Source organism: Paralichthys olivaceus, chromosome 9, assembly GCF_024713975.1.
Source record: "Paralichthys olivaceus isolate ysfri-2021 chromosome 9, ASM2471397v2, whole genome shotgun sequence".
NCBI classification, from domain to species: domain Eukaryota; kingdom Metazoa; phylum Chordata; class Actinopteri; order Pleuronectiformes; family Paralichthyidae; genus Paralichthys; species Paralichthys olivaceus.
The window spans coordinates 13,858,991-13,872,061 of record NC_091101.1 but is presented as its reverse complement, the minus strand read 5'-3'; the positions used below and the strand labels follow the sequence as shown (position 1 = coordinate 13,872,061).

Below are 13,071 nucleotides of genomic sequence, written 5' to 3'. Positions count from 1 at the left end.
TTCTGGTGAGGGGAACACAAGGGAACACGTCCTCCAGACAAAGCTTTGAGGAAGCAGTCAAAGCAGCAGCTAGTTATTCCAAACCCATAGAGTTGTAAGCATGCATGTGTGTGTGAAGACTGATTAAAAAAACAGTCACATCAGACAGAGGCCACAGTGGGTTTTAACGCTCAGACATGTATGTCTGCTGATTAAACAATGAACTGTGAGTCATTAAGCCAGTGCCTGTCTGGGCTTATGTACACTGCTGCTGTGTGCAGAATATGAATCAGCTGTGTGAAGATGGCTTAATGTCGCCTAATCCTTTGTATCACCTCTTATCTCACCTGTCTTTACCTTTCTACTGCAACGTCAGTGAGAGTGAAGAGTCTGCTGATATTGTTTGTCTTTGCTCTATTTCTAAAGCCATTTGCAGTCACACTTTCAGCTCTATATGAGGCCATCACTGACATTGGACAATGACATATGATTAATTTATATATAATATAATCCTGCCTTTACACAGTTGCTGTGTTTTCATTGATAAATCTATATATCTCTGAGTTACCTTCGCTGAGGCTGGTACGTTTTCTCCTCTGTCTGTTTGTTTGTTGGTTGATTTGTAGGTTTGGCAGCAAGATCACATGAGAACAGTTAAAAGTATTTCCACAAAACATGGTGGAAGGATGCGTTATGGGTCAGGACATAAACCATTACATTTTGGTGCAGATCAGAATCAGGGGGTTGATCCATGAATTTCTAAACACTTGATGACAACATGCTGAGGATCAAAAATCATCAACCAGACTAAGAGGCTGCATTCAAGCTGTGGTTCTGTGAGGCTGCAACTAGCTTGACATAAAACTGACTCAAAAATGTACGTCTTTAACAGGACTATCCTAGTTCATCTACAAACACAGTACTTGAAAAGATTACGAATCAGTAAAATAGATCACCTCCACCGGCTGCCCGACATTTTGTATACTGTCACAGTCATAAGATGACATTGTAGCCATTGCATTGTCATGACTGCTGGCAGAGGCAATCTGCTCCGAGACCAATTCATTTACACACCCACATTTATTGTTATTGATCTCAGGTAGTGTACATCATAATCTTCTTTTAAATATCTTCTTAAGACTCACTCACCTTCCCCTTTAAAACCAGCATGAATAATTGTATTATCTATAATAATATTAAGGATGATTAATCAGTTTCATATGTCAAGTTGCTCTTTTAAAAAGAAAAAGATGACACAAGGTTAAAAGTTAAGTGAACAAAGAAATAAAGAAGTAATGTGCTTGGCATATAAAAGCTCCATCGAACACAATATCAGTTTTTAAGGCCAGTCTTGCATTTTATAACCAGTGAAGCGTTTCCAATTATCACCTCTTTTTCACATAACATCCATGATATATGTCTCGCAGTTGCATCTTCTCCCTACTCAGCTGCATCTATAAAGCCATTCTTCCCCTGTTTTAGAGCTAGGTGCTGCTCGGATGCCATAAATCTTTAGAGCATGTCCCAGGATCTGCGGACAACATCAGAGATAAAGCTGTCACACTGACTCCTGGTGTCTTTTTGAGGACATCATGTCTGAGACCCTGGTGTAGGGTAGGGGGAGCAGTGAAAGGGAAATGTGGTCAGTGAAAAGCAGACAGAGAAGAAGCCAGTCAGACAGAGAATGGAAAGAATAGAGGTAAAAAATAAAGGGTAGAAAGAGACAGGAGAGGTTGAGGGGAGCAGAATGAGCACAGAATTGAAATTAGACGTGAGCGCTTTGGTGCGATAGAGAGGTTAACAGCCGTTCTGAACCTGGACCGTTCCTCGCTAAGTTTGGAATGGGAGCCACATTGTTCAGTTTTAAATTGTCCAGTTGTCTGTCTGTAGTTGTTACTCCAGATGTCCGCAATTTGAAATCGCGGGGGGGACTGAGGTCGAGGCAAAATGGCTGAGCTCCACATCACAATCAGGATATCTCTAATATGGATGTGTACTGCAAAACGTCTCCATGATAATTCATAAAATCATCAAATTGAGCTTCAGTGCAGCTACGTTCTGTTAATACTCTTATTGTTACAAATATATTCCCATTATTCAATATGTGAATTAGACTGTAATTTGTCAACTTGTGGTCATAGTGATGGTGAAGTTGAATTTGTGAGAGAGAGAACAACTGACAGCAGTGACAATGGGACACGGTCACATCCAGGAAAATCACTGTAATGACAAGTCTGCTGGGAGTCTAGTTAGCTTCCAGAGTCTGCTGCCACCACAAGTGGGCGCTAAATTCCAAAATGAGCTTTAACAGTCAACATCAGATCCTTTATAGGGCATAAGGCTGAAAATAGATTAGATGTGAGGAGATTTATCGCCTCCACTTCATATCGTCGAATTGATATTTTTAGCTTCAAAAGGTCAAACACTGCGTGACTTGTTTGCCCTGGCGGCATGCCTCTGGTATAAACTGTATGATCAAATCATCATGACACAGATTAAAAGTCACGAGACGCTAACCATGAATCATCTCCTGTAGATTGTATAAATACTACAGACGATTTTTAATCTCTTCAACTCATTCTTTTCCACTGAAGTCTTAACATTAGAAAGATTTTACACATCGTAAAAAATCTTTATATACATGTACTCTCCATCTACTCATTCTAGAGCTGCTGTAATGCACACACTGAATGAAATTTTCAGATGAACCCCCCCCCCGAGTGCACCTCCCTTGATATCAATTTTAACTCTGCTGGATGACTTGTGGACAGATTGTAAATCATTTTAAACATTTGCAGTAGTTGTATGAGAAATGTTTGTACAACATTTTTTGACAAAACTCGAGTTAAAAACAAGTCAAAGAAATAAATTGGGATTTGTTCTGGCAGGAGGAGTCGGTAATTTAGCAGCAATTTGTCAGGATCCATTTTGTTATTAAGAAGCTTCAGCTGTGAGACTTTTTCTTTGATAAATGAACACGGCATAATCAAGAATGAATGAGTATTGTAGCATCATTAAAACTCAAACTCACAGTTAAGTTCATTTATCTGGCATCAACAGAGATTGTTAACATTCACATAAAAAAGAGAGATTGCAATGTGTGTGGTGACACCTGAAGCCAGAGATGTGGCTGCATAACACTCCTAAAAGAGAACCAAGGGGAGGATCCAGTAAAGTTCTTCTTTCTTGTTTAATTTTGTACAGAAATGCAATTTTCTTGTGATACTGGTGCTCAAAAGGTGATTTGTATAGGGATGAGGTGGTAGGACATCCCCTTTAAAATAAAATGACCCCAAAAAAACCATCCATTTTAATAAGCTGACAATTCTGTCATCCCCTCTGTGCCCTCATTACATCCAAAGGGCATCGCAAAGAACCAGAGGACAGCGCTCTTTGCCTCGCCCTCTCTCTCCTACACAAACACACAGACCATACGTCACAGTCACACTGACCATCAACAGCAAATAAAATCTTACCTGCGTCAGTGGCTGTTAAAGCAAAAAGATTTAACTGTCTTCGGCAGGCAGGCAGGTTTCAGCACAGACTCACCCAATAAGCATACAGTTCTCCACTGCAGGGGTGTCGTCCTACACACCCCCGCCCCTGACCAATCGGCTCCAAATGTTAATCATCTGGAGACACGTTCCCAAGCAACATTCACACCAAGTTCAGTGAAAATACGTCCAAAATGAAGAAATCTCCTACTGCTGATGCTTCTGTCCAGTTCATTATGGTGTATTTCAACTTTTCTAATACCAGTTAGCATTTCATCTGGACCAATTGAGCATAATCATAACTGCTGACATATGCCAACACATTGCTGGGATTATTTCTTTCTTTTTGTCTGCCAATGTAAAATGAATAGGGTTAATAGTAAGAATACAAATTGATCAGGATTAAAGAACGAGATATGAAAAGATAACAATTTGTAGTGTTTTTGAAATAAATTGATTAACATTTATTTTGAAATTCCCTTTATTCTTTTACTTTTTGTAATAGTAAATTTGGCTTTTTTTCTCTCCAGTCCTACTCAGGTTGGGCTTTCACTGATTTTCACACCCATTTTCGTAGCAGGGGCAGCTGCACAGTCCTGAACATTGAAAGTTTTCAATCCTGCTGCAGTTGTTCTTCCCCAGTAATAGACCTACATTTTAACATGGGGTCGGCACTGTGATTTCAGTGCACCCGCAGAGGTGTCTGATGTGTGTCATGTGTGTCTGATGAGCAGTCGGATGCGCAGCGCAGCAGGTGACGGTGTTTGTGTGTTCGGGAAGAGATGATATCGTCAGGAGCTGGCAGATAAGGAGGAGGATGATGTTTAGTGTGAGGTGAGAAAGGAGGAGAGCTCTGCTGTAATTCACAGTGATCCTGGATGTCTGCATTTATCCTTCTTAATTACTAACTTGCACTCATAAGATGGCTCTTTGCAGAATTAATTGTGTGTCGACTGTGTGTGTGTGTGTGTGTGTGTGTGTGTGTGTGTGTGTGTGTGTGTGTGTGTGTGAGAGAGAGAATAATGAGGCTTAAGTGGATGGCCGTGTTGTAATGAGCTTTCCAGAGTGATGAGTGGAACTTAGGGTGAGTGTTTGAATAGACTGCTGTAAGATGTATGTATGAGGAACTAATAAAAATGTGATGAGTCACTCCGTAGATGTAGATTCTCAATCTTTTTTTTTATTATTATACATTTTGTTGTAATTATACTGGAATATTTTAAAGAAATGACATATCAATAGGTGGTAAAAACATTTAAATCACTGCAGCCCATTGAATTCTAACACTAATGCAAATATTTTGCAAAATAAATGTTTTCATCTGCGTTTGGTCTCATCCACACACAAACAGCATTTTACGTCACTAAAACAAAGAGTTTTAAAAATGGTGCAGCAGTTTCTGTGTATCTGGGTAAAAAGCGGATTTAGTAAACAGTGACATTACAGTTGACTTTCACGCACGCCCACCTTTGCTCTGTGTGTGCCGTAGATGTGGAAAATGTATCAGTTAAAAAGTACTGTAGACTATTGAAATAAAACTACAGACAGAAGTTGTGATGAAGTTTCTTACTGTGTAACATGCTAGTAAGGGTTTGCTTCATACAGAGCAGTGCTGCACTTTTTAAGCCATGTTTGCATGTAAACACCTTCACATTAAATGTGATAGTGAATCAGTTCTCACAGACAAATTCAACTGTAAACCACCAGTCCCCACTGTGATAATTCAAATGTCCCTTCATGGAAAAAATGTTCGTTTTCTGTTCTCTTCATAAGCTCAGCAGTGATTTAGGAGAAGTGCTTGTGATCTTTTTTATCTTGAACCACTGCCCGAGGTGCTGTGGTGGGCCCTGGTGTAATTGTACTTTTATTTTCCAGTTGGCAGGCCTGTTATTAACTGTTCAGCAGCGCAGTTTAACAAATAAGGTTAATATTTCAGTAACATCTACACACCCACACAACTTAGGAGTTGGCTGTTCATTTAGTTTTGGCCTGAGAATGATCACAGAATCTATCAAATCATCACATGGGAAACTAAAACTGATTGAATGAATCTCGACGCAGGCCAGTTTTTACTTACTGCACTCCAGCAACCCTCCATCTATTTGAGTTGTTGTGTTTATGTTTATCTTTGAGATTACATAATGTCAGCATGATCTCAGTGTATTGTGATCTCTCCTGTATAATCAGATACGGCTGTTATGTACATGCACAAGCAGTATTTTAAATCCTGCAGCAATGAACCCATTTGTATGAGCTGTGAGACACTTTTCATCCAATGAGAATCAGCGTGTTTTTAGCAAGTGAGTCTCTGAGGGTATTTTAATTCTGTATGTGCTTCTCTCTCCAGGTGAACACAGCCATGCATGAAGCTAAACTGGTGGAGGAGTGTGACGAACTGGTGGAGATCATTCGCCAGAGAAAGCAGGTCATCGCTGTGAAGATCAAAGAGTCAAAGGTAAAGTTTTGCCACGTGGCCCATTTATACTCAGGTGCAGATCCAGCGAGAGAGAGAGAGGTTTGACTACATGGAAATAAGGAAGGGTTTAAGCAATAGTTTTAGCTGCACTGACATTGACGCCATGTCTCTGACCACCTAATAAATGCACGTCAATTCAAATTTTTGATTTCTACATGTTTAACTTCCCTTACCAGCTAGTTGTTAGCTTTCCATGTCAGCTGTTTGGCTCTGAGCAATTACCATACAGTTTGTTCTTTAGAGATTTTATGCCTCAGCACTGGCGACAGCTGTGGCCATAGGCTTTGTGTTTTAGGGTTGCCCGCCTGTCTGTCCTGTATCTCAGGAATTCCTCGAGGGAATTCTTTGGAACAAACTTTTGGACACCTCGTGTCTGGCCAATGAACACAGGGAACATTAGGAACATGAATGCCTGGAGGGGACTTTAATACACTTGGCACAAAAATCCACTTTGACTCAAGGAGATTCTCGGCTATAACTCAAGAATCCAAATCTAATTATTACAACATACACTTTATACAATTTAACACATTCCTTCAAAGACTTGACCGCATCTATTTCATTATATTAGTCCGGAGAGACATGGATGTAAACTGCAACTTGACTGGTTGGTGGAGGCAAACAACTGCCAACCAGTACCCTAACCGTCCCGTCCATTGCAGGAAACGGTGTTGACGGGAGCGTTAAGACAGAATCTGGTTATCTGTGTGTGTATCCAAAACAACGAGCTAAGAGTGGCTAAATGGCTCCATAAAGACACATAGTTGAAGGATAACTGTCTGTGGGTTTTACAGGCCAATTTGACAACACACATAACCATTTGATTTATTGTCCATATAAACCACACTGATTAATGGAGTTTTAGGTTTATAACAGAGATGTGGACTTTATTGCATTCACACCCCAGTGGTTCATTAATAATTCATGAGTTCCAGTAGTTATGTCTTGCTGCCATTTAAAGCAGCCAAACTGCCAAAAACATCTTCAGGAAGCTCTGGGTCGCTGTCCACTGGTACAGAGCCAGAGGTTTGTGATTGCTGCGGACAGAATATATTTGTCCAGGCATCTATGTTTTTTTTGGTTGTTTACCCAAACGAACCCCACATGGACGCTTGGGAGACAAGTGAGGAGAAAGAGAAAGAGAGAGAGAGCAGCAGCGTGTCCCACATGCAGCCAACCAACCTAAAAGTGTGTGGAAAGAATTTGAGGCAGCAGCAAAAACAATTCTGAACATTGTGCTGCTGTTTCAAAGATTTTCCACTTCTCACTGTTATGTGTGTGTGTGTCTGTGTGAACGTGTGTGCGTGTGCGCGCACAGTCCCTCCGATGTTAAAATGGGTGGTTTGTCCCCCTTGAGTGCCCATGGTTTCAGGACAGGCAAACTCTAAATCTCACCCTCCCAGAGGTGAGGTTTTAAGCGATTGTGGAGGATGCTCTGAGGCAGCAGAAGAGCTTTGTCGAGAGATGAAAGATTTCCAAACACTGAGCACAAGGACTTGAGCATGTGTGTGTTGATGTGTGTGTGTGTGTATGTGTGTGTGAGAGACAGAGGGAGGAAGTGTGTCACTGTGTGTCCGCAGTGACTGCAGAAAAAGAGCAAGGCTTGTTCTCCTGAGAGTCTGGGTGTGTGGAGGGCTGTCTGGGTGAGTGAGAATACAGGAGATAGAGGTGAGAGTTTGCAAAAACACATAAAACACCAGAGGAGGGTTTGATTGATGTCAGTGTGCAGATGATGTGTTAATATTTAAGAGTAGGATGAAGGCTGTTTAAGGGTCAAGGAAGATTAATCAAATGCACTTTGAGTTATTCGAGTAATCTCTCTGTTGAATGTGAAGGAGAGGAGAGGAGAATAGAAGAGATAGAGAGGTGAAGGAGATGAAATAAGAGGAGAGGAGAGGAGGAGACAAGAGGAGAGGGCAGGTCATTTTGAGTATTGAAACAAACTACTGATGCTGTTGTTTTGCTGCCGACGACAGTGTGGGCATGGAGAGTGTTCAGAAGTGACTCTGCAACAGAAAAACAGGATTATGTGGACGTGATCATGGTGAGCGGACCTGTGCAAGGTGCTCCCATTCTCTGTATCACCCCCTCTTAACAAGCTTAGTCTCTCTCTAAGGAGACTCAGCAGTCATGCCTAATCTCTCCCTGCCCAAACAAAACACAGTATTCCCAAGGCCTGGTGTGTGCAGGTGTTCATTTTTCTTTTAAATCATATGACTGCCTGTCCTCTTTCCCTCTTTCTGTTTTTCATTCTCATCTTCAAAATTATTTTAACTGCTCCTCCAGAGCCTTGAGGATTAACAACTCAAATCCCTTTTTCAGGTTTTAAGATAGTTTCAAAACAGATTTATTCTTACCTTCATTTGGCTTTTAGAGGTGGAAAATGCAAATTAAGCATTTGGCAAACAACCTTTAATTACATTTACAGTACCTGACGAGGAAGGACCCCTTGTGGCTGTGTGCTTAATGACAGCTGTATCTTAGAGGCAATGCCAAAATTAGTTTGACACTATAGGTAAATCGTTTAGAGGTGGAGGTTCGGGCACACGGCTGGAGATACAAATCATTAGGCTGTAAGTAAGTAAATAAATGAGATATAAACTGTGTCTGAATCACTCACTAATCACTATATAATCCACCATTTAGAGAATTTGCCATTTTGTAGGGCTGTCTGAGTGTTAAGTTTATGTTTATGTAAATCTTTCATACACTGTACTGTGGACTCATTATATCCCACTGAACTTCTGGAAAAGAAGTGCACAACCGATCGTCACTAACCGAGCAATATGTACCATCATGCATTGCGTACCTGCCATTGTCATGGCACGAATTCCTTTTCACATTTTATGCAGTGACACAGAAGTGTAATATGGAAACAAATGAGCTCCATGGTTAAGTAGGCAATAAACTCTTGAAGTAATCCTTCACATTTCGGTGAATGGTTGCACTTTGTGCCATGGGAATTACCATTGCTAAAACACTGGATGGATTTGAACTGCAATTTTCTCATCCTCCATGAGCCATTTGACAAAGCAACATAATTTGGCGGCTTCTTCTCCAGCCAGATGTCTGCAGGCAGGTCACTTTCTCATTGAGTGTAGCCATTAGCAGCAGACTGATGTAGCAAGTTGATTCCTCGCTCATTCTCATCTGCGACAGCTGAAACCTTTGGATCGCTGACAGATTTTCTCCCAGAGTTCATTTCTACACTGAAGACATCGAGAGACTCTGTGAACTGTTTTCACTTGACAGTCATTTATTTTCAGGTTTCCGTCTGTAATCTGCAAAAATGTATTCGCTTGCAAAAAACTATTTGTGCTAAGTGTACTGCATGCCAACAAATAATACATTATAATTCCTTTATTATATTTATAATTTTAGTAACTCTTGAGGTTCAGTTTGTTGTTTTTCTTGACAAATGTGAAAGTAATGCAGCCTATAAGAAAGCAGGCTCCAGCCACATTTCATTACCGCATAGAAAACAAAAAAACAAACTGTAATACTGACGGTCTGGCACTTCAATATTAAAGCTTGTTTTATTTCAGCTGTAAAAGAAGCAGACACAACAACCTGAGAAAACAACACAGACAGACCGTGTCCATTATTCTAAGAGAGGGGGATAATAATCTCTAGAATTGTTGTTTGCTGGATACGTTGCCAAATAATAACCCATCCATTAAACCTGTCTAGCTTCTCCTCTGTGCAGTCAACAATGTACCCGAATGTCATTCATAGGGACAACAGATGACTCAGATGAAGAGCAGTTAAGACATCAATTGAAAACACCATTAAATCGCCAGTGTCTGGTAGAGGCCTCTAAGCAAGAGCAGCAGAAAGTGCACATTAGATACTGCTATGATTCTTTAAGAGCTTTTGATGTCAAGCCTCTTGCGGTGAGTTATTTTTCTTATTATTTGCATAATTCAAGCGCTGCGAGCAAAAGTACATTGCTGAAAACACAAATGACTAATCCTGTAGGGCACTGGTAATTGTTGGCGTCTTTCTGTGTCTTTTTAAGTTTTATTTTGGGTTTAGAGATCTGGGCGCTCTGGAAGTTTGCCGTTTTCAGACAATGAAACAACTTGTTTGCCATTTAAAAAGTTCACGAAGGTTTAATTTTATCACAATTGCAGAGATGCACTCAATAAAACAAGCTGGTATTTATAGTATTGTGCCTTTCGTTGTGAGTCGGAGCGCACAGACAGCCCTGCTTTACTTCCTGCGGAGAGTTTCACTTCACAAAAGTTCATCTGGGGATCAGGATATGAGCAGTAATGAAGATAAATGGATTACTTTAATGTCAAATTGGCATCACATGGCTTCCTAAGGCTCTGTTGGAAATTATATTACAGTTGACAAAATAGACTGAATTACAAAACCCTGTGTGTTTATGTGTAAAGAGTCTGATCGCTGACCTGACTGACTGACCTGCCTCTCGATGTGCGCAGCATGGTTGTTTGTAATGAAGATGAATCAGGTTAATAAAGACATCCTCTTGTCCTTGCTCTGACATTTTATTCCCTCAGTTATCTGTGCTGATACTATTGAATTCCACACACCAATTTCATGTTCAGTGTTTATATGCAAACCTTTTATCAGCATTTTTAACCCACATAGAATAAAATAGACACATACAAGTTTCGGACAACTTTCTTGCTGCTGCTATATCAGACAACAATTATGTAATTCACCTCTGCTCCTCTATTGTGCAACACGGTCATAAGGTCAGTGAGCGAATGTGGCGATTTCAACTCTGACCCCATAACCAGCACTTTGTCTTCTCTGCTGCATTCTTTGTGACTTCCTGTCTCCATGTTTTCCTGTCTGTGTCTGTGTCTGTGTCACAGTGTCACTGTGTGTGTGTGTGTGTGTGTGTGTGTGTGTGTGTGTGTGTGTGTGTGTGTGTGTGTGTGTGTGTGTGTGTGTGTGTGTGTGTGTGTGTGTGTGTGTGTGTGTGTGTGTGTGTGTGTGTGTGTGCGTGCGCGTGCGTGTGTGTGCTGCTAAAGGACATAGAGTGTTTATTAATGAGTGTCTCACAGCCATCAGACACAAAGAGCATTTACATTTGTGAGAGACACATAAGGCCCATTTATGCTGCTTGTATGAAAAGAATCAGATGATGTCACCATCACATACTCCCATGCGTCTATTACGTTGGCAAAGTTATTGTGCAATGCATCCACTAGAGGGCAGTACAGAGGAGCGAGCTTCTGACAACAAACATGGCGACTGTGGAGAAGTTTGTGATCATTTGATGGCGAAAGCGGCTGCGTTGTTCATTATGTGTCCCTGTGACTGTGAAGTAACATTACATTTGACAATTCTCAAAAAATTCTGCAAATATTTGAATTTTTTCTTGTGTCTTATGGGCGTCCATTTGAACTACTGGCTAGACTGACCCTCCCTCTAGTCGTCCATGGTACTGCTCCATTTCTTTAGTTTTGCCAGTCTCACCTCCACACATATTGTTATCTGCTTACTGTTTGTGCTACAGGGTATTTTAATGTTGTTGTTCTCTTACGCTGATTAAACTGCAACTATTTATACTTTGCAATATCACAACTTGTTGGTTTCACCTTGGACTCATCTTGGTGTGGGGGTGGGACAGTTGCTGACTCTGCATAGTTATTTGGCAGCAACTCTTTATTTCCTGGAAGTGTTGCACATATTTTTGGATTAGAAACTGTCAAAATGATGAATAACTCACACTGAGATCGGTCTATTTTGTGATGCAAATTCATTTTTGGTTTGGGGTTTAAGAATCTCTGAGGCACACCCTTGCATTGTGTGAAGAAGAGTGAATGGGAGTCGCCCTCAGCAAATAGAAAGTTATTTTCAGCCACAGGAGATGAACATAAAAGATCAATAGCACCACAGAGCTGTTTTTGTCTTGAGATTTGTGTATGGCAGCGAGTGGACACTCGCCTTACAGGGCCTCAGATTGAGCGAATGGATGTAAATCAGTATTGTTTCAACATGCACTGTACTTTTGTCTCTCAGGTGATGAAACTGCGTAAGTTGGCTCAACAGATCGCAAACTGTCGCCAGTGTCTGGAACGTTCCAGTGCGCTCATCACACAAGCCGAGCAGAGCCTGAAGGAGAACGACCACGCCCGCTTCCTCCAGACCGCCCGAAATGTAGCAGAAAGGTGAGTGATGTGTGAACCCACGTACGCACACACACACACACACACACACACAAACACAGGTGAGGTAGAACAAGTATTGAAGTGTGTTTACTGTTGCTACAGTGACACGTTTGTTTAATAGCTGTTGTTAACTGAGCTTCATGTAGCCTACTTATTAACAATGAAATATGAAACTACAATGACACGTTTATCAACACCAACAGCCCTAATATCAAAGACCCTGTTGGTTTTTGTCTCAGCTTCGAAAAATATGCACGAAAGCTTTTCATTTACTTAAATGAATTGAATATATCCATATTTTTTTATTTGTAGAATGTTTATTTGTAAATGGCTTTTATATTTGCCAATTATTTTAGTCAGTCTTTTTTTTATTGTTTTTCATGAAGGCCTATTTTAATATTTATAAATTGCATATTTACACAGCTTGTTGATCTGTTCTCACAAATAAGATGGAAATATTTACACATAAAACAAAACCCAAAACATAAACAGATGCTCTCACAGACAAGGGCTCCTTCCTCCCTCCTGTGCTCTGGGGCTTTCTTCATTATTGCATTCCTCTGTCTTTTTATTAAAAGTGTAACAGGCACTGAGAACCAGTCTGCCTATCTTCTGATTCCATTGAATCAATCTGATTTCAATTAATTTCAAGTGCAGTTGAGAGTGTGTTTTTCTGTTTTTTTTTTTTTTTACTCGCTTTTCCCCCTCTATAAAATTTTTAAAATTTTAATTATTTGCCTACACAGATTTGTTGTTGTTTTTTAATCAAATGCCAACAATAAGTTTTGTGCGATAACAGTTTTTTTTCTAGGAAATTCAATCTTAGAATAAGGTGACTAGTGAAATCAACATTGTATTAATCCTCAGTGTCAGGCCTCGGTTGGAAATCATCCATCATTTAAGAGGCCAGTTCTGCAGCACTGCAGTTTCCTTCATCCCTTCCTCAGCTTCTGCAGGTTTTCGATGTCCATCT

The 13,071-nt window shown here is 40.5% G+C and overlaps 1 protein-coding gene across 6 annotated transcripts in view; it reads left to right on the top strand.

Moving 5' to 3' along the window:
• Nucleotides 1–13,071, top strand: part of mid2 (midline 2) — a 143,241-nt gene that overhangs the window by 102,992 nt on the left and 27,178 nt on the right. For all 6 annotated transcript variants that reach the window (XM_020085263.2, XM_020085247.2, XM_069531481.1 and 3 more), the window contains 2 exons: nt 5,821–5,928; nt 11,950–12,098. In XM_020085263.2, the coding sequence (XP_019940822.1) occupies nt 5,821–5,928; nt 11,950–12,098 (257 nt within the window). The remainder of the gene's footprint in view (nt 1–5,820; nt 5,929–11,949; nt 12,099–13,071) is intronic.